The 22784-nt window shown below is 44.9% G+C and overlaps 1 protein-coding gene across 1 annotated transcript in view; it reads right to left on the bottom strand.

The window, feature by feature from the left end:
- Ublcp1 (Ubiquitin-like domain-containing C-terminal domain phosphatase 1) overlaps positions 1–22679 on the bottom strand; it is a 44839-nt gene extending 22160 nt beyond the window's left edge. The window contains exons 1-4 of the mRNA XM_037426709.2: positions 22390–22679; positions 20888–21187; positions 18870–18968; positions 1137–1273 (exon numbers count right to left, since the gene is read on the bottom strand). Of these exons, the coding sequence (XP_037282606.1) occupies positions 1137–1273; positions 18870–18968; positions 20888–21187; positions 22390–22549 (696 nt within the window). The 5' untranslated portion in view covers positions 22550–22679. The remainder of the gene's footprint in view (positions 1–1136; positions 1274–18869; positions 18969–20887; positions 21188–22389) is intronic.
- Between the last annotated feature and the right edge of the window lie 105 nt (positions 22680–22784).

Genomic DNA, 22784 nt, shown 5'->3' with positions numbered 1-22784 from the left:
GAGTCCACTGCTTTATTCGTGGCCACTTTGCAAGCAGCTGCCATGGCTCCACGTTACCATAAGCAAGGCTGATCAGGTTTATCAGAGACTAAAGCAAAAGCATTTTTTGGCGTTTCAGTACAAAAAAACCTAAACATCAAAAACGGTTTGTCACACTCATCGGCTCGCAACAGCTTCAACAGAGCAGCGGTGATGATATATCCTTTTCGAAGAAAATTCTTTTCCGAAAGCAGCAAATGCTCAGACCGGTCCATAAAAAGTTTACTCGTTGCTATCCGTAACTGCATTATCAAGCCACAGCAGAATAAAGCCATGAACAAGTGATGTAATATTAATACAGGGCCCTTGTTCAGTGCTTGCCTGCTCTGCACAAGACGCGAAAGCGTCGCATAGGGCACCCGCGCCGCAAAGACCCTACAAGAAAAATCATCACAGCGGAAATGTTGGCCCCATTTCACTATGTTGTAACAATGCCTTGTAACATTTTCATTTTCCCGTAAGAGCAAAATTGAGTGATTACTGTTGTGGCGGAAAAAATTGCCTTGTTGGTTTCCTTAGCGTGCAGCCAAGAGTGACCACTGTCGAAAATGAAGGGGCTCAGCCCCCCCCCCCCCCCCCCCCCCACCCAACTTTTCTCAGTAAGAAGCTAGCCCCTCCCCTCCCCTTGGCGGGTACGCCTATGACTCTGGCTACTTTCAGTGCCTGCATTACAGTCAACTGTGGATCTCACAACACCAACATGAGAGTTAGCGATCCGCTATTCAGTATGCTAGACCAACGCGGCTCGTTTTTAGCCTAGCAAGTTTTGTTCATGCAGCAGCTTGCCATAAGATAATGAATTTCAATCTAGTTATATCCTCATTAGTAAAGGAGTACAGAGCATTCAAAAGGAACCAATGACTCAGCCTGGAAGGTTTAGAATGTATTTTTTAGGCTAAAACAATCTAAAAAATAATGCCACAAAATCTGACATTTATGAAATCTGACATTTATGAAATCATACTGATGCACTGTCAAAACGTTCAATACGTTTCTATAGTACAGGGATGCTCTGAAAAAATACAACCTAAACAGACTCAGCACTAGTGTTGAGGCCCTTATAAAAAGCAGCAGAAGTATGCTGGCAACACACTTACTTCTACTGTCCCATATTTTGATGTATGCAAGGTGATCATGGCAGTAGAATCCAAAAGAAATGCCACCTTGTATTGTTCGTGGCGTGTCACACCAAGCTCCCAAAGCTTGGCGTCAATCCACTTCATGTTTGTTGCGGCTGAAAACAATGATAAAATTTATCAGTTTTTAACATATTTACTGTAACCACACGAAGAAAAAAAAACTAGGGTACATGTGTTTTCGAATATATATAGTTATGTGTCAATGCAAACCACACATATGCAACATTTTCAATTTTATACCTCTGCCTTCCAGAGTTCATCAATGTGAATTCCTGCTAGTCTTTGTTAAGTGTGGATAAGGCAGGAGTACCACGTGTATTGATTAACATATCAAGACACTCACTGTCTTGAAGTACTGCTTTCCGCGTATGTACAATTATCTTGGAAGAGCACCAGTGACTGACAACAGTCAGTGAATTTGCTTACGTCAGCAGTTTCAGTGACCATCTATCAGCAATTTAAAATGTAATGCAAGCTGAGCTTCAGCGACATAAAATTTCCGTATATACAAGCATAGATAACAGTACTAAGTGATTTCCTGCATGTAAGCGTCACACTGTGTGCACAACTAGACTTGAAATATTTCTTCTTTTTTACCACTCCTTGTATTATTTGTGCACACAATTTCTGTCAATAAACTACACACATAGCAAATTTTGTATCTCATTTAGAGAAAAAAACACAATTTTCTTGCAGAAATGGTGATGGCAGTACTTAAGAGGTAGCTATGTAAGGCAGATTGTTGATGACGCTTCACCAAAAGAGCTACTACTTGTTGGCCCCCAGGAATAAGAGACCAACCGTTCATATTGGTAGTTCAATAATGGGTATGCATAATAATGAACACTAATATCTATACATTTGTAGATCATGAAGGAAGTGCTAGTAATTGCAACTACAAACTTTGGGGACAGCAACATACCAATCTTGATACGAGACAATGTCCTTGCTTCCACTTTTTACTTGCACTGTAGAAAATGAGTGCTTTGTCATAAATACTATATTTACACGAATATGCAAGTCTTTCACCCAAAATATTCCCGTTCAAAACGCGTTTTGCATTACACTCAAGTTCATGTCATGAAGACTGTAGAAAACCCAAAGCACTGTGCTGACTTGGAATTACAGATTCTCATTAAATGGAATCTGAAAGGACCAGAAAAATATGTTTCATTTAACAGGAAATTCATTTACTGAGAGATTAACAAGGGTGCAAAATGCAAGAACGAAACCAATCTTGTCAGATCCATTCTTTACATTTAGGTAACAGTTTTATTGATCAGATTTTCCTTTACTGAGTGTCTATTGTATATACAGTTCATGATGTGAACTTGTATACAATTGAAGTTATGTCATGTTTGACCCGTCTTGCAAAAGTTTTTATTCTTAAACTGTGCCTGGCACAATTTTCAGGTTCATATCACAATAAAATACTTTTTCTCTTTTTTCCATCTGTGCATTTAACTTGCCCGTAGGAAGGCACCATGGCAGCAATAGAAAACCAAGAATGAGAACAATCCAGAACAGCTTCCGTCTTCTTGTAATTTTGTTGCTTTATTTGTACTTCTGCACTGAGCAGGTCACTGAGCCACTAGAATGAACAGGAGAGAACTCTGTGTACTGTCTCAATTAGGAAGAGGCGATCTGGCTGACACAAGAGAGAGGAAATTCAAGTGTGGTGCAGCACAACACACTGGCTGAATCAACAACTTAAGACTTGATGAAGTACTGCAATCACATCTTCGAAATCGCATCAACCGGAAGACCTAAGAATGGCCATTACCCGACACTCAAGAAGGAGCTGGCCGAATTCACACACAAATGTTGCAGGAACTGGACAATCAAAACAACACGGTTTGCATGTGAGGCCATCATCATCAGCCTAACAACGCTCACTTCAGTGCAAAGGCCTTTCCCATGTTCAGCCAATCAACCCGGTCATGTGCTGTCTGCTGCCATGTTATACCCACGAATTTCTTTATCTCATTTGCCCATCAAAATTCTGTCTCCTTTTCACACATTCATCTTCTCTTGGAATCCAGTCAGTCAGTTACTCTCAATGACCAGCGGTTGGTTATCCTGTCTACGCACTACTTGCCCGGCCCATGTCCACTTCTGGATTTCAACTATGATTTCCTTAACCCCATATGTTCCATGACCCACTCTGCTTTCTTCCTGTCTCTTAACAGTTACACCAATCATTTTCCTTTCTATCGCTCACTGCATTGTCCACAATTTAAGTTGAACCCTCTTTGTAAGCCTCCAGGTTTCTGCTCCATAGATAAGTACTAGTAAGATGCAGTTATTACGTACCTTCCTTTTGAGGGATAGTGCTAGACTACCATTCATGATTTGAGAATGCTTGCCAAATGTGCTCTACCCCATCCTTACTCTTCTAGCCATTTCCCTCTCATATACAGCCCCGAGTTACCCCCGATCCTAGTAGACATATTCCTTTACAACTTCCAGCGTCTTGCCACCTATCGCAAAGCGCTGTTCTCTGCAGAGACTGTTGCACATTACTTTGGTTTTACGCATATTAATATTCAGATCTACTCTTCTACTTTTGCATCCAGTTCAATAATCATCAGCTGTAATTCATCCCCTCAGTTACTCATCAATGCAATATCATCAGCGAGTCACAGCTTACTAAGATACTCTCTATTAGCTCTTATCACTAACTCTTCTCTATCTAGGGTCCTGGAAACCTCCTGTAAACAATGGGGAATAGCAATAAAGAGATCGTGTCTCCCTGACTTACACCCTTCTTTATTGTAATTCTGTCACTTTCTTTATGGCGGACTATGGCGGCTGTGGATCCGCTCTAGATTTCTTCCAGTATGTTTATATAGGCTTCGTCGATCCCCTGATTCTGCAGTGCCTGCATGACTGCCAATATCTCAACCAGATAAAATGCCTTCTCGTAATCTATGAAGGCTATATATAGGGGTTGGTTGTATTCTGCACTTTTCTGAATCCCGTTATTGATACTATGAATATGGTCTAGACATTGTCGAGTAGCCTGTATAAAATCTTGCTTGGTCCTTCTGTTGCTTAAACTCCAACGCCTTAAAGGGACACTAAAGGCAACTAATAATATGACGATTTTTGAAACAGCGGTCCAGAAACCTCTCAGTGTTACTTTTGTGCCAAGGAAGGGCCTATTTTGAAATAAAATCACGTTTCAGTGGTACGCATCAAGTTAGCGCACTTAAAATTACCCGCCTCAAGAAGCGGACCGCCGGTACAGTGGCTAGAATAGGAAAGTGTGATGAACGCGCCGGCTAGCGCATAACGCCTTGGGAGGAAACCGCCAGGTAGCGCTGGCACACGTTTGCACGTCACCCAAGGCGGCGATGCGCTGCGCAGAGAGGCAATCAACCCCGCGCGCGTGCAATGTGAAGCATTTAAAATATATTTTTTTACTCGTGCATGACCTCAAATGGTGACCGAAAAAATATGTTAATTAGCTTCTGGAAAACAGAATGCCTACGCGGGTGCACGACTGATAAGAAATATTGTCAGGTCGATATGATACCGAAAGTGAGCGCGTGACGGCACTGAAACATTTCATCAATGGGAAGTGGTGGAAGAGTGGAACGATGAACTCAGTTGTGAGCCATTGCTTGCAACACTTTCCACGGCAAACCATCATTTCCTCAAGCACTAATCTGTAAATAAAGCCCCATCAATCAAAACGTCATACTCGGAGACGAGAACCACGAGCGGTATCTGGATGAAATCCTTTTATTTTCTGCACAGAGGTCACACAACACATTTACAGATAGTGAGTAGTGACTCACTATCTGTTTACAACAATGCATTCTTAATAGTTTGTTGCACGTCCTTTTTTATGCCAAAGAAAAAGTTTTATAGCTCACAAGCGCCCCACAGAACATTGGGCTGCAGGCCAATGTGATGCGCCTGAGCTTCAGGTACTTCCTCTTTTCACAGGAAGATGCTCGCTCCTTGTGGAGTACCTTTGGGTAAAAACGCGTATGAGTGAGCAGAAAAAACTTGTTTACTTGACTGGTGAGGCTCGGACCATGTGCACAGCCCAGTGAGACATCTTTTTTTTTTCATGCAGAAAACAAGCTTTTCCAAGCTGTCACTGTGAAGCTTGTTGTAGTTAAAGCACTTTGAAAAAGTGATTTCAAAGGCGTTTACAAATGCGAATAGCTTCTCCGAAAGGCCTACCCATAGGCGCCCGCATGAGGGGGCAAAGGGGGCTGGCCACCTGGGAGGTGGGCGCTAAATCTGTTCTATACATTAACTAGGCAGCGGGGAACGCTTTTAGTCATCTAGAAGGGGGCGTAAAATCTGCCTCATACACTGATTTAATAGGAAGGAGGCATCCTGCAATTAACCTTCGCCAACTCCCCCTCCCCCCCTGAACGACGCCTATGGGTGTACCCCTTTCAACGCGGACAATTTTGCCAATCACAGTAAGCTCGAAGTGCCGGGAAATGTACCCCTCGCCGAAGTACAGCTCGCACACACCGAGTTATCTTGAAGCAGCTTGTCAGCGCGCGGGATCGCTCTCCGCCACTGCACTAATAGAGCTTCGTCCTTCGGAATGCCGAAAAACGCGTGCTTCTTTTTAGCTGACTTATAGCCTGTAGTGAACCCCGGGACAAAGCAATGACTTTGTTTTTGTGCCATCAGAATGCATACAGAATCATTGGTGTCAGAATGCCACTGCAATTAAAAAAAACGAGGACGAACGCGCACGACGAAACTGTCGGAAACGTGCAAACGAGGTATAAACGATTGCGCGCGCCCCCGCGCGGCTCTTCTTTGGAGGCTTCCGTGCGCTCCGTAGGCGCCGCTTGTTGCTCATCACACTTGCCTATTCCAGCCACTGTACCCCCGGGACCGACACATGTCACTGTTGCCGTGCCCAATGTTGCCCGGCTTTACTGCGCTAGTAGCAGCAGGCTGAGAGCAGCGGGAGCCACAGCAGCAACAACAGCTATTGATCAATTTCCCGCCATTGGCTATGATTGCAAACGTTTGTTTCTACTACGCCCTGCTAGATGGCACCACCTGTCCCATGTAACCACACGAAAATTGAATTTTTCTACCACTTGCGCCATTCCCCAGAGTAACGTCTGGTAGTTCTTTTTTCCATAAATTAAACAAAAACAAACAAGCAGCATTTTATTGTGTCTCTTCATGCACGGAAGGCTCTTTATTTAGTGCAGTTAGATCGATTACTAGTGAATAATTGTAGGCGGTCTGTCTGATGCCATCGCGACCATTTTGAAAATGTCGTACTGCGGCGCTTGTGTTCTTGTGCATTTACCTTAATTACCCGGTAAGTAGGGCACTGTTGATAATATTGTCACTTTAGATGTTGTCATACATTGAGCTTTCACTCCGACATAAATTGTTATTTGACTTTAGCGTCCCTTTAATTCTATTAGCTATTATTCTTGTGAATCGCTTGTCGACTACAGACAGTAAGCTGATTGACCTGTAATTCTTCAAGCCTCTGACGTCTCCTTTCAAATGATGACCAAATGAGACCTTGCCATTCTATAGTCCTTGCATCAGATCTTGCCAACTACTTCCACATCCAGTACAATGCGTGGGTGTGCACACAAAATGAAGTCTAATTCATTTTTAGTTTTGCCACTTGGACTCCTCTACATCCCCTCATGGTTAGCCCGTTTTCTGTGGAAGGCATTCAAAATCCTCAAATTATTAAGTTCTGTTCACTCTACTAGAAACTCCCCTCTATCATTTCTAGAGCTGATGCCACATTGCCCCACTGCGTGGTCTCCAGCCTGCTCGTTGCCTACATTTGCATTCAAGTCGGCTATAAGTATGATATATACTTGTGTTGTGAGGCTAGCATGCCTCACAACACATGGCCAGTTGCTTCAGGGTGCAGACTTTTGCGTGATGCAGAATTCTCACTTTGTGGAAAAATTTCAATCTGTCAAAAGCTTCAGGTTAAGTACCATGAGGAGAAATCACTAGTTTTCTAACTACTTATCAGGATGTGCACATGTCAACTACTCCACAGGGTAGACAAGAAATGCAAACAAGGCACCCATCTTATATATTCTGGCTGACTATATAGTTGGTAAACACTGTACCAGGAACATTCATGTTGACTCAAAAGACACTGAGAAGACACAATAATAAGAATTGCTGGCATGCATGGCAAATAGGCAGAAATTTTTACCATTATTTGTGGCAAAAAAAAAACCCTCCCCTCCCCCAAAATTTGTCTGCCTTAGATGCAGATCAGATAAAATGACAAAAGTTAGATGACCAGCACCATGAAAATCGAGAGGCTCAGGTTGTGTGCTGGAAAAACATCCAAGCACACATTTCAATATCTTGACAATGTTTACGTTAGAGGTTTTCAAACGTCACCTAATCAGTGAGGTCAAGGATGCATTTGCTATGGCCATCACCCAACCTCTTTGTAGTTCCGTGAGGCATGACACCATGACCCGAGCCAGGGGACATACAGTCGAATCTCGATATCGAACTCGAAGGGGCCCGAAAACTTGTTCAAATTAAAAAAGCTAAGTAAACAGAGGGCTCCCCATGCAGTGGCACATGTGCATTGAGCTAAGATGCGAGGGAGAAGTCTCAGAAGACTTACATTCATTCACAAATCACAGGACATCCGTCATAAATTGAAGTAATCGGTTATGCGCACCTGCACACGTTTGCCTTGCAATGAGTCAAGCAATTCTGTTCGCAGCTTGCAAAGTAAGTCTACACCGGCTTCAGCATTCTCCTGGCAAGAGAAGTTGCGCACGGCTATGTCCAGCGCCAACACTCTCTAAAGACGACGACAACAAAGACTGCATCTCCACTACTACCCTCTGCGCCAAAGCCGCAGTATGGCCAGCACATGACGAGAAAAGAGGAACGTCTCAACACGAAGAGAAGCAGATCGGCATTTGACCATGGCAGCTTTTTTTTTTTTTTTTTTTGCTCTCTTTGTGCGCACTGTTGAAAGGAGAAGGGTTACATGGCAGGGACGGGAAAGGGCAAAGCGTGGCACCAGCGCGTGAGAGAGCCACACTCCGCGACAGGGAACGGTGTGCGGGAGACTCGACTCGGACGCGACGCGAGTGGACGTGCAACCCGTCAGCTCCATCAACCGTTCAATATTTTCGGGGAACCAAAGCCTTGCCCAATAAAAATGGTTTCATCGTGCTGTTAACGTCAAGAAGGACCAGCGGAGACCTCATTCCACGCCAACTTGAAGATCTCGCCACTCGGTCGCGGCGCTAGGCCTACTTAACGGGAGATGCGGTGCGGCTGCTCGCCGGCGTCTCCCGGTGATGGCTGCTCGGAAGATCATCGTATACGACCCCACATCAATGCAGTGGGCCGAAATTCAAGTATTTGGCAGCGGAAGACAATGCCCCTACTGAAAATGAATGCCTCCAAACATTGATTCGCCTTCGTCAGCAACGACAGGCAAGACGAGATCCAAAGATGTCTGCAAAAGTTAATGCCGGCACCTTCCTACAACAAGCGCATTTGACCGACGCCGCCTCAGCAGAGAACGCCAGTGCTCTACCTTCGTCTCAACGCAACATGCTCGCGCGGTGGCGACCGGCTCAGACGCCTCGCGTGTACTCCGAAGACATGATAATTGTGCTCAAGCCGCGTACAACGCTAGACATTCGGAAAGTGTTCCGCCACGGGGACGCTGGCACCGCAATCGCCAGCCACATCACTGGAGTCTCTTGCCAGGGTCTTGAATGTGTGGCCTGTTTGGGAACAAAATGTGTTGGTGTGCACTACCCAAATCGTGCATGTCCCTGATCAACTCGTCAAGAACTTCGACTTGCGAGTGGGAGACGCGTCCTACCCATTTAGAGGTCATCTGAAAATCAACAGAGAGATTTGCCGCGGCGTCATCTTTTTCCGCAAATATGCAACATCGGAGTACCTTAAGTCGAAACTATACTAGCACGAAGGTGAAATTGAATTTTTCCGAAAGCTCGGGGAATCTCCTGTGGCAGTGGTCCCCTTCGTTGGGAGGAAGCTGCCATGCTACATCAACTACAACTTTGAGTGCGTTATAGTGCGACACTACAAGTAGACTATTTCCGCGTGCTATAAATGCGGCACGGTTGGCCACTGGGGCGACAACTGCCCCAACCTGGACACTGGCCGCTGTCACCAGTGCGGTGAAACCCCGGAAGACGCTTCTAGTGCCGCGGCTCAACAGGAATGTCAGCCAATATGTCTCATCTGCGAAGACTGTCATCTTACTGGATCTGCTGCATGCAAGAGGAAATATCGGCCTGCCCGAAAGTCTGCACAACCACCCCGCCAGTAACCTGACCACCACCAGCAGCAGCAACAACATAGCAAAGGGGGTAAATCATTTCCTGAAAACAGCAATACAGGTGCCCATCCTCAAAACGGACCGAAGCAACCTCGAAAGCAGCCGACATCTGAGACTGGAGTGCCAAAACAATTGCTGCCATCTATGAACCCAGGCGAATTCCCTCTGCTGGAACAGCAACAACACAAACAGGTAAGCGGCTCGGCAGGGGTCGCCTCCATTCCTGCCAACCTTCCCCACCCTACACCTCTCGAACTCGAAATGCGTAAGGAGATAGAGCTCCTTAAAAAGAAAAATGCAAAACTATCAGCAAAAATTCTGGCCCTAGAGGAAGGCGTGCCTTATAACTCGTGTCCACAGTCTAACATGAAAAACCCCGAAGACACGGTTTCTGAGTGCTTGGCCAGCACGTCTGTGTCCAGTCCCCAAACAAGTACAAGTGCTAGAACTCTCGCCGATCATGAGCGGCTCCTCCCTAACATTGAAAATCAGCTTCAAGTTATGACGCAGCAGCTGGCGCACATTCCTATTACGATCCAGCAGGTAACTCAGCAGGTCACTACACAACTTAGGCGATGGCTCCTTGCCAACCCACGAGCAACACGTCGTGCACGCTCACCCCGTGCATCATATCGCGTAAGTAAACTCGCTCGCTAGGACAACACAGACAGTGCCTCACGAAGCACCGAACTCAAAACAGCCGACTCGCAGTCTTCTCTGCTTCTATCGAGCCCCCAGACCAATACCTTTCAAGAATAATAGTGCATCATGACATCGACACAGCGGAAGACCATTAAAAAATTAGACCAACAACTCGAAATTGTCCAGTGGAATTGCAGGAGCTTTCGTGACCGCAAAAAGCGCAGGCACCTGCAACTCTACTTTCAAAATTTGGGAACATCCCCGGCGGTCATCGCGCTGCAAGAACCCAGACGAGAGGCTAATATGACTGGGTAAAGAACCAGACTAAAGGCTAAAATGACTGGGTGTAATATGTTTCAGAATGAGCCATCCACCTGCATTTTAGTCCATAAAATTTACACGGCTCAGAACGTCGGTTTAGAGTTGACGACACCACAAAATTACACAGTGGTTACGATTTTTTCGCTCAAGCATGCAGACCTTGCAACGCACATACTAAACATCTACTGCCCCTCCTCATCAGCAGCAAGTTACGTTTACAGAAATATTCACACGTGCATTCAAGGTGCTAGGCTCTAACCCAAATGTTATCTTGGGAGATTTTAATGCGCACAGTCAGCACTGGGGCTATGTACGGGAAACGGCTCGAGGGCATAAGCTTTCTGAGATAATCTGCACGCTCGGCCTGATGCTCCTCAATGACCCAACATACCCAAAGCGTATTGGCAACTCCGTTCACAAAGACACGTGCCCCGACCTTACCTTGGTTCGAAATACGAAGCAAGCCAAGTGGGAAAACATAGGTGACACACTATGCAGTGAGCACTGCATCCTCAAGCTCACTCTCATTGGCCACGTAGCCAAGCGAACACAGGCACAAGCAAAAATCACGAACTGGCACACATTCCGCCTGCAACTAACACCCTGCATTCTTCACACTGAGGGCTATGCCAGATCGGCCAACCAACTTCAACATTTGCAGAAACAGCACACCCGCAATTTACACACCACCGAAGCCATCCCTGCGATAGATCCACACTTGTTGCACCTATGGGAGACAGGTCGTAGCCTAGCTCGGCGATGGAAAAAAAAAACGCAACCATAAACTCAAACTCCGCATTGCAGTGCTCACATAAGAAACTGCAGCATACGCCGCCCAACTTGCGGACGCAAACTGGGTGGAAAAGTGCAACACTATTGCTGAACAGATGAATTCAAGGGGTATGCGGAGATTCTTTCGAAGCCTCATCGACCCAGCATAGTCTAGAGGGGAAACGAAACGGTAACTCCGACGTGCCTTCTAAGGCACTACAGCCTTACTCACAGATACACTGAGTGACAAATATCTCTGCCGAATTCGAGATTCACAAGGACCTGAATATCAATACACAGGCAAAACGAACACCAAACAGAACGCTCTCTTTGAACTCTATGAGCTCAAAGCGGCATTTGGTAAAATGAAAAGGGGCACGGTGCCAGACCAAAACTACTTGCTAATCTTCTCGATTCAGCGTACATACACCTCCTCAATTATGTCAACACCATCTGGAAAGGTCAACTCATCTTGAAAGACTGGAAGACCGCCCTGGTTACTTTTATACCAAAGTTGGGTAAACCCATCATCTATGATAACCTGCGTCCCATTTTTCTTGCATCCTGCACAGGAAAGCTTATGGAAACCATGATTCGAGAACGCCTCTCATGGTATCTAGAGCGCAAAGTGCCTTTGCTGACACAATGTATGGCTTCCGACCACACAAATCGGCCCAAGACGTTTTACTACAACTCCATTGAGAAATAATACAACCTGAAACTATGTGCAGCAACGATAAGGTCATCCTTGCCCTAGACCTGAAAGGCGCCTTTGACAATGTAAAACACAGAACTGTCCTAGCTAATCTTAACACCACAGACTGCAGTGAAAGGACCTTTTCCTACATACGAGATTTCTTGTCTGATAGGGAGGCCTTTCTTCACACTGAGGACGACGAATACGGTCCCTACCTCATGGGCACGAGAGGCATACCACAAGGAGCGGTCCTTTCGCTGCTACTTTTTAACATCGCCTTGATGTACCTTCTGAGGGCTGGCTGAGATATCAGGCACCCGACATGCGTTGTATGCCGACGATCATTCGATATGGAGCACACAGGGAAATTTGGGCGAAATTGAGGCCAGTCTCCAACAGGATGCCTCCGCTGTCGACTCATATGCATCAGCATGTGGGCTCCAGTGCGCCCCAGCTAAATCTGAATTCATCCATATCAAAGCCAACCTAAAAGACAAAACACGCATCTGCCTGACCCTCTCAGGGGCACCCATTCGCGAGGCAGAATAAATAGGAATCCTTGGCTTGTACATTCACAGCCGCCTCAAAATTGATACAACCATCACCAAACTCAAAAAGACCAGCGAACTAGTGGGACGGATGGTTCACCACGTCTCAAATAGGCGCGGGGGACTGCGAGGTAGAGATGCGCTTCGGCTCTCCCAGGCCTTCGTCACCAGCAGAGTCCTGTACTCCATTCCCTATCTCCGGCTTACGAAACACGATATCGAATGTATAGACACAATAATACGTATGGTCACCAAACAGGCTCTGGGTCTCGCAATAACGACATCGAATGCACGTGTGACCGCACTTTGTGTGATAAACTCGGTGCAGGAACTCATCGAAGCCCATCTAGTAAACCAATATACTCGACTTGCGCAAACGCCTTCAGGGCGGCGTCTTCTCGCTCGTCTTTACATACAACACGAACTTCAAACAGAGGACACGCTCAGGGTAAAGGTCCTTTGGAGGCACAAACTTTTTGTGCAGCCTCTGCCGAAAAACATGGACTCGGAGCTGCACCAGAGAAGACTGGAAGCGGGCATTCGGGCGCTGGAAAGACGATATGGCAGTAACACAGGGGTTTACTACATGGGCGTAGCCGGACTTGGACTGAGGGGTTACTACACGGCAGCAGTAATCCACAAGAAAACGCAGGTGAATGGCCTTTTCTTCAAGGCTCGCAACTCAACACAGGCGGAGGACGTCGCTATAGCATTAGGTCTCTCGCCCCACGCTAGTAATATAGTCATTACCGATTCTCGAAAAGCTTGCAGTCGCTATTTGGCAGGAGAAATTTCACCCCTTGCCTACGAAATTCTGCACGCGAGCACGAGCTTCGCCGTACCCACCCCAAAACGTGTGGTATAACCCCAGGTCATCAAGGACTTCGAGGGAACGAGGTTACAGATGGGGCTGCCCGAGTACTCATTCCCCGGGTAACTCATTCGAGCCCACCACTGCACACGCACAAGAAAATTGTGCAATACTATCGCTCCCAGCCTCGCCAAGATCCACCTCCTGCCCAGGGTCTGGATAAGGCAGAAAAAAGAATTTTACGCCGGCTCCAAACAAACACATTGCTGTGCCCGCCGATATTACAATAATTTGACCCCACAGTCACTGGCAGATGCAAGCACTGTGGGCAGACAGCCAATGTATACCACATGGTGAGGGCCTGTCAACAAAACACAGCCATTTCTCCCTTCCCCAAACCTACGCGAGAGGACTGGGAAGCAACGCTGCTTTGCTGCTCCGACCTTGGGGCCCAACAGGCCATGATTGCCCGAGCAAGGGCAGCGGTATTGTCCAACGACGTACCGGACTGAAGAGGTCACCTAGTCTGTAAGGCCTTTTCGGGGGCTCATACGCTCTGTATTAATAATAGTAAAGTTTTTCACTACCCCCCACCACCGTGACAGCTTTCTTTTTTCCCCTCTCTCTCTTTGCGCGCGGCGTTGGAAGGAGGAGAGTCTTTATGTGGCAGAGGCGCAAAAGGGCGAAGCGTGGCACAGGCGCGTAGCAGATCGGCATTTGAGAGAGAAAACATTCCACCGCAGCCTTTTCTTTCCTTCTCCTTTTCTTTGCGAACAGCATTCAGATGTCGGAGGTGCCGCCGCGGGATTGGGCGGGGTGCTGAGAGCATTTTCAGAGCGTGGTACGTTCAAATTAACTGTTGCAAGTGCTTGCGCGTTCGAATTACCGGCCGTTTTCGCCCACTGGAATACACATAGCTTTGACGGGACCTCATAGTAAGTTCGAATTAACCGTAAGTTCGAAATAAGCATGTTCAAATTAATGAGATTCAACTGTATGTATAAAAAAGCCAAGCAAGGACTTTGTACATTAGGAAGGCTAGCAGTGGCTTGAAGGCAGCAATAGTCAACTTACGACACCGGTCACATCAAGCAACCATTTGTCTGTGAAATTGCATGACTGATTCGTGATGCATGGGACTCTTTGACATCTTTTATAGTGTCATAATCATATTTAATGTGCAGTCTATCAGTGATTCTGATAGCATGGATGACAACCAGCAATTGAGTAAGTACTTATTTCTTATTATATTCTGACAGCTGCAACCATGACTAAAGTATTACAGGCTTTGCTTTCCTTTTGTTGTTTACAGTTGCAATGCTTTGTATTATAATAGTAAAATATATCTTTTTTTTTTCGTAGATACCAAAGGTAGGTACCCCACTTGCATTTTATTCGTGATCGTGCTATTTACTGGCAATATGTCACATATGATGATCAAAACCAAACTATAAAAGCTGTTTTATTCATCTTTAAAGGAAACCTAGAACAGTTTTTTTTTGGTAATCATAAAATGACTTCACTATCAAGAGTTACCTCATAAATCAATTGCCACAAAAATTTTTTTTGAATTCATCAAATACAAAAAGGGTTACAGGGATTTGTCACATGTTTGTAAATGCTTGCTCTCTCCATTTGTTCTGACGAGAATGCTGAAAGCTACACAAGGCGAGAGGTTGACAAGGGGGGAAATAAGCAATGTCAGTATACAAATGACCTTTGGCACTTTCTTTTCTTCAACACGCCTGCTTACTTTCATAGTCATCACTAGAGGCCACATCTTTAGGCATTAAAGAAGCGCACTTTAAGTGCCAAAAATAGGCAGGCAACCATGTTTTAGGCCTTCAACATCATAAATGTAGGCAGAATAAATTTTTACACAAATGCTAAGAACTTTAAAACAAAGACAGGTGCGACCTGTACCTACAACATGAAAGCAAAAAAATGTTGCTGTACGATGCCACAAAGACGACGCCAACAGTTGAACATAGCCGTGCAACTACATCCTTTGCTTGACTCGTAGAATACTGTCTCTCCTTTCATTCTCTTGACATCTAGCATGCGAGTCTAAAGTATATTGCCAAGTGAACACACTCTTGGATCTCTTTTTGCCATGGCTGAGAAGGCAGCACAAGAGCAGATAGTCAGACTGCTAAAAGACAAGAAATATAGGGATGCTTCGTACAGTGCAGTTCTAATCCCGTGGGGTCAATTTCTCCCATCTCAGTGAGCACCTTAGAGAGTAAATTACAAACAAAGCCGCATGCTTGTCACAATTTTATTTCTTTTATCTTCCCGCTCTTTTCCTCTGATGGCTCTTCACGGTTTTCCATTGGCCTAACCCTTGTGCCATGTCAATGCGGTATATAGCGGTTGTTTTCTGGAGCAATAGGCCTGTTGGTGGCACACGACCATTCAGATTTTGGGCACCGCTTTGAGTGTCCCGCAGTGACAGTGCTGTGTCGGTGTTAGGGACGAATGCCTGTCCTTTCCAGCATAGAGTTGGACCGTTTTAGTAAGCATAGAGTGGTTCACATGCCTCTTGCTATAGTTGCAAACTGGAAGTAGCTACACACCTGATGCTTGAGTGTATGCAAGAAATTTGTGTTCGGATGCAATGGTTGGAGCACGACAACCTACCATCTGACATCATCTTTGGCCTTTCTGGTGTGCTTTTGTTTGTGCATATGCATGAGCATTACCTCAGCAATGCTATTATTGTTTTGGCATTTTTGATGCTTTAGGTTTGTGCACAGTAACCATTGTAAAGTCACGCCCCATATTAATCACAATAAACAGCTTGGGATCCCAATGAAGCTGCGTTTGCTTATCTCACTGGGATGGCTTTAAAGGGCCAGTAAACAACCCCTAAGTACAAAAATTGTCATAAAAAGAAATATGTGCACTTTTGCAAGGTACATGCTGCTGCAAGAATTCATGCTATAATAAGGAAGTTAGGAATTGAAACGTTCGTTTCAGCTAGTTTCGAATTTCCTCGCGGCCTCTTGACTCTCTTTCGTCATAGGGAGGGAAAGGCGTAGCCCATTTATCATAACTCCACCCACTTTGGCAACATTATAAGACATCAGCAATACGTCACCAATACGTCAACGACTAAGCAGGGCTTCCCCCACATGAGCACATGTCATAGCAGCACAAGAAGAAAGAGTGGTTCGAGGAGCACCCTTCCCACAATGGTGAAATGGCAAGAAGCCTCTTTATCTCAAGACTTTCGCTCTGGCAACGCCGCTTCTCCTGGTAGTTTCGGGCTCCCCAAATCGGCAGAGGACAGCACGGAAAAAGGAAATGCAGACTGCACGGCCCCTTGCATCACCGCAGGGCCAACGGGCCGTTTTGCAGTGCAAAAGACCAATCGACAAACTCACTGGTACATCAAGTTGCCGATGCTCAAATTTGCGTCACTGCGCGCACGAGCGGGTTTCGTCAAGCATGGAAATCGTATTTCGAATTGGAGGATTCGCACGGTGTGCAGTGCTGTAATTTTAGAAAAATGTGATTGCCACGGTCTACTGTACGAGTTGGCGAGCTCGTTTGAGGGAGGGGAGATGTAAAAAATAATGGTCTGAGCCTGTTTACTGGCCCTTCAGTAGGGGCACTAATGAGAAAAATTATTTTTCGCCATATTAGTAATGTACAATTTCAGAATCCTGAAAACATCACTCTTGCCTTAAGACGACGCTTTTTCAGTGATAAATTGGGCAAAAAGAAAATGCGGGTGGCGACGCCACCTTGAGATTCCCGCACCAAACCTCGTGACGTCATAGATTTTGAAGGCGTCTACCGGGTCATGCACAGTTTCTAATCGGCACAAATGAAGCACATTGTCATCTGAAGGTACCATATGACTGATTGAATGATTGATATGTTGGGTTTAACGTCCCAAAACCACCATATGATTATTAGAGACGCCGTAGTGGAGGGCTCCAGAAATTTCGACCACCTGAGGTTCTTTAACGTGCACCCATATCTGAGCACGCGGGCCTACATTTCCGCCTCCATCGGAAATGCAGCCTCCGCAGCCGGGATTCGAACCCACGACCTGCGGGTCAGCAGCCGAGTACCATAGCCACTAGGTCATCGCGGCGGGGCAGAGGGTACCACAAATGTAACATATGAAGTTTCCGAAAATTTTGTCGAGCCATTATGGCAAAAATAAGAAAAACGCATTTTGAAAATTTTAAAGCCACGCGTGAAGATTTCGGTAAGATATTTAAAACTGAAACTTCAACCTTGGTTTTTTTTTCGCCAACAATGAACTTACAATACTGAAACTTATGATATTTCTCAGAGTGCAGCTACTAAACCAAGTGACCATTTCTCTTTGCGTCACTTTAACTCTAAAACTCAAAAGGAAAGGCCCATTTTGGACTACCTTTTTGCCACACCTTAGTCTTTTGCCACACTGCTATGCATGAGATCGACTAAGGCTCCTTCGTCGAAGCATTCCGCAAGATATCTTCAAGGTTTTAAACCGATTTAAGTAAATAATACTGCAAGACACCGGGTGAAAAAAAAAAAAAACATATGCCGCATAAAGCGTTGCTCAGTGGACTAAGCAAAAGGAACGGAAGCCATCCTACAAGTGAATGAGGGGGTTCAGTGCTAACAACAAACGTTCCAAAGAAAGCGTTGAATATTATTCCTGTATTGAACCCTTTTTGAAACAAGTGCACTTTTATATATATTTTAATGCATCTCCACAGAAAGACATCTAACTGAGCTTTTCTGGTCATAGCATGCTTTTAGGGTCTGTAGGTGCATAGATACCCCCAAATTTATTTGAAATTGCATTGGGTAACATTGTTGCATACTTTTATATGTGCGGAACATTGAGGTGGCAAAGGTGATAAGAGAGGGACGACATTGAATAAATGCGTTTAAGAACAGATAACATTCAAACAGGCGAGACACTAGTGCGCATGGTATATTATCCAAATCTTGGAATGTACTCTGGTTGCTGATATTCCACTCACGCACATCAAATCTTTCTGCTAAGTAACCCTACTAGAATATTTTAGAAATACAATAAGCTAAACTGTGTAACCATAGGAATAATTCTGAATGCTGAAAATGCAATGTAACTATTAAGAGTACATATTTTACACCACACACTACAAGAATGCTAAGTGCCCAACGAGAGTTCCAAAAAAGTGCTGAGTGTAGAGCCTGCAGCCACCACTGTTGCCAGTTTGCAGGCTCTCGGGGATTATTCAGAGCATGCCGACATGGACAGTCTACAGAATACTAATCTAGCAGTAATTCGAGCAAGTTGGTTCACCTTGACAGTGTTTTTAAAACAGGATAAAGGACCAAGACCAAAGGAACACAAAGAAGACATTGCTGAGCTGTTTGTTATTTCCTACACTTCCTAAAGAAACCTGATGGTCTTTTAGGGAGAGTAGCACAAGTTTTACAACTAGTACAACGGGACCATTTTTTCCCCCTTTTTCACCTAACTTATCGCGTTAATACACTGCAGCTAGAAAAATAAAAGTCTTGTTCATTGAAACATCTTAACTATTATGCATATTAGATTGAAAATACTCACACCAAAAAGCAATGTCATAGTCCTCATATGCTGAAGTTAGGAACTCATGAAGGAAAGGCCTCATCAGCTCGGCTACGGACTGAGCAGGGGTTCGATGATCTGCAATCAAGGATGACAAAGATTACATACCACGAACTCGCTGATGGTTTCTTGTGACACCATGAATGTGTGAACGTCAGCGAGGTCTATTTGTTACAAGTTCTGTCATCTGAATTAGAAATTTTTCTGTTGCCCGGAGAATACTATCTCACCACCTCCTGCATGTGTATCGTCGTTTTTTTTTTGTACGAATGTTCATATTGCAATGGGTATGAGCTTAGGAAGGAGAAAAGGAGGAAGACTTGCACTGGTACCGCCTACTGGCACCATCATTACCCGATCATCAATCTCATTCTGTAAATAAACACCCTTCCACTTTAACCGTAGCAGTTTTGTGGTGGAGGTGTTGGTGACCAGTTTAGGACTCAAATATTAAGCACTCGTGAAGACACCCAATGAAGCTAGACACAAAAAATGGCCCTACCACCCCAAAGGGAATCGTGAAGAAATGCGAATGCATTGCGTAGCATCCATACCGGCATTTAACACGCGAGAAAACCGCGTTAGAAGAAATTTTTTTTTTCCTTACACCGTGCAGCCAATAGTGCCGTTTTTCTGTCGCGAGAAACACGGTATGCATTTCCAGCTCTAGTAGCTAGCATGCACGGTTAAAAAATACTACGAAGTGAACAAAACAAACAACGTTCTCAGCTCGGTGTAGGAGTTTCACAGTGGCGTCTCGAGCATACGCTTGCGGATGTTCTTAAGAGGCGCCCAGCCAGCGAACGGTTGAGAGTGAGGCGTGAGGGGGCGAAAAGTGGGACGCGGAGAGGAGAGAGAGCGAACGGTGGGCCCGCAGCTGTCGCTATGAGAGAGGAAGTGAGAGCGGAGAGAGAACACCTGCTGGCGCGCATACACTAACGCGGACAACACCAGATGCCTGACATAGCCTGACTAAGAAATGTCGCATTAAAAAAAATCCTTCTGGAGACTTATGCAGTCAGTTCCGTGCAACGGAAGAGTGCTCTTAAGCAGAGAGTGAATAAAATTTACACGTTTCAAGCTTGAGAAGAAAACTTAACTTAATGCATTAAACAAGGTTTGGACATAACATAATATTTGTTGAGGTTTAACGTCCCAAAAGCACCACACGATTATGCGAGACGCCGTAGTTGAAGGCTCCCGAAATTTCGACCACCTATGATTCTTTAACGTGCACCTAAATCTAAGCACACAGGCCTCGGGCATTTTTGCGTCCATTGAAAACGCTGTTGCCACGGCTGGGATTCAATCGCGCTACCTGCAGGTCAGCAGCCGAGTGCCTTAGCTACTAGACTACCATGGCTGCTCACAACATTTGAAAAAAAAAAAGGGGGGGGGGGTCTATATTTGAGATTTGAGCCAACCATGCAGTATAACAAAGTAAATAAGTAAATTAACAAATAAGGCAGCACAATATATAAAATACATTCATGCTTACAATGCAAAAAATCCATCTGACAGTATTTTCAAACAGAGAAAACTTGGGCACATAAAAATTAAATGTTGAATATGATGATTTCAGTGGGCACTAAATTCTTACATGCTAGTTTGTGATGTTATTACAAGTATTCTTCAAGACATACAGGCTCTAATGTGATTGATCTCAAGTCAAACTTTTTATTACATCTTACACCATGCAGTTCCCCATATATTCTAGCTATCAATGGTACCTTCATGAGCGCCTGAGAAGTCAGGTACTCATAGGAATAAATCCATGCTGCTTAACAGCATAGATTTATTCTGCCCAACACAAAAGAAGGGGAGCACAAACTTGCACCTACCAGCGGGAAAGCACTCGAAGTGGCATATGTCCAGCAATATTTTCAGTTTTTTAACAACATTACTTGACATACAAGAGATTATTTTTTCTTCTCTGGAACTAATTAGTTAAAAACCTTAATTATTGAAAATTCAGCAGAAGCTTTTCTTTCACTTGCCAAAGATGGTGCAGTCTATGTCCAGAACAAGAAGTCGTTTGCCAGGCCTCGAATTATTAATCCACTTAATTTTATAGTTCTTGATTCGGTTTTCAATCTTGCAATTGAACTCTTCACAGTTTTCAATAGGTATTTCCTTGTCATCTCCATAGTCATCCAAATCATTGATCACATTTGGAAGAGTCTTCGGTGGAGTAGATGCATCTTGAATACTTTTTTCCGAACTCCCAACCATCATGATCCTGACATGTGGCGATAGTTTAAGATCAAGAAGACGAGTTGACTCGGATACTGTCTTTCCTAGGGGGAAAGGGAGGAGAGAGAGTAGAAAAAAACTAAATGAGTAAGAAATACAGCTGGCGAAAGACTAAATGCATTACCTTCTTACGCAGGTCTACTTTTAGCCGTCATCGATAGTATATGCAAAACTGTATACTATCGAGCACTGCTAGTTTTGTAAAGCACACTGCATGTAGAAGCTTTGTCTACAGTGACAAGTGCTCAGAAATAGGAATCACTACGAAACTAAATTCCGAGAAGGCACATTTTATTCAACCGAACCTAATTGCAGGTTGCCGCGCGAGCAGGCTGGCAACCACTGCCGAATAATATCAGGCTACACTTTCAATCAAAGCGCGATTAAAAGATCGAAAGAGATTACAAAGCGCGATTGCACTTATCGAAAAAGCTCTGTCCTAGAAATTCTCAAGAACAGTCGCAGCGCTAGGATTTTTCCACTTGTTTGCTTTATAATAATGGGGGGGGGGGGGGGGAGCCGGCGAAAATTTTAGGGGGATGTTGCTGCCCCTCTCTGCGCACCCTCCTGCTAAGGACCTGGTAAAAACTCGCCAATAATAATGTTTGAACGTCTATACGAACCAACCTATGAACTGCTGAACACATCCACTTAACACACTTTTTTTTTTCATAGCATAGCGCCGACTTCGATGCGTACAAAAGAAAAAAAAAACTCGAAAAATACAGGTAACACGACGCGCGGAGCTGTCACGAGCTCGCAGCATTTAATACTGAAGGGCAAACATCCTGCCGAGAAGTCATACTTAGGGCAGGGTGATAATACCCGTTCGATCAAATAAAATTGAGACGCTAGACTGCGCGCACATGGCGCGTTGCACTTCACACAATCCTACGGGCACATATTTCAATGTGCTTTTATTTCTAGACAAGTAGAAAGGTGTCCCTCATACAACGCGAACAAAATTCGGAGGAAGAGTATGCTCAGACACTATTTTTACTCATCGAGGCATGTAATCATCCACATGCACAGTTTCACGATCAAGCAATGCGACTGCGACGCGTTCGAAATCAAAGAAGAAAAAACAACAACAGAAGCAATAAATTGCAGACACATTCAGTAACGTAATGTATTTCTACCGAACCTGTCCGGCAAAACGCCGGCACGAAATCCCAGCGCACACCTAAACATCACTTCGAAGAGGCACGTGGTGACATGGTGCCGTAACGAACGCAACATCACTTACCCGCCAAATTAGCCATGCCGAAAAGTTTTTGCCGTTCAGGCAGAACTCCTGTTCTTTCGTAAATTGCTTGCTTCAAGTCCATGATGCGGGCGTGCAGCGGAAAGTCAGGAATAACATACTCCTTCCCAGCCCACTTCACGCTGAACGAAGCTGTGGACATTTTCGAGACAATAGGACTCCTCTAAATGCTGAACCAACTTGCACGACGATAAGACAGAATTTGAATGATCCCAGAGCTGTGACCGCAGACGCGGCCACAGACCCATAGTGATTTCCGGTGGTGATGATGATTGCGTAATATCCTTCCTTCACGGCGCAATGTCGCTGCCATCGCCCTGTTTTCGTCAACAGCCGGTGCCCTTCTAACCATGGAGGAAAGAATTCTTCCTCTATGC

This window comes from Rhipicephalus microplus, chromosome X (genome assembly GCF_043290135.1).
Source record: "Rhipicephalus microplus isolate Deutch F79 chromosome X, USDA_Rmic, whole genome shotgun sequence".
NCBI lineage: Eukaryota > Metazoa > Arthropoda > Arachnida > Ixodida > Ixodidae > Rhipicephalus > Rhipicephalus microplus.
The sequence above is the reverse complement of the archived record's forward strand: the minus strand, read 5'-3'. Positions and strand labels throughout refer to the sequence as shown.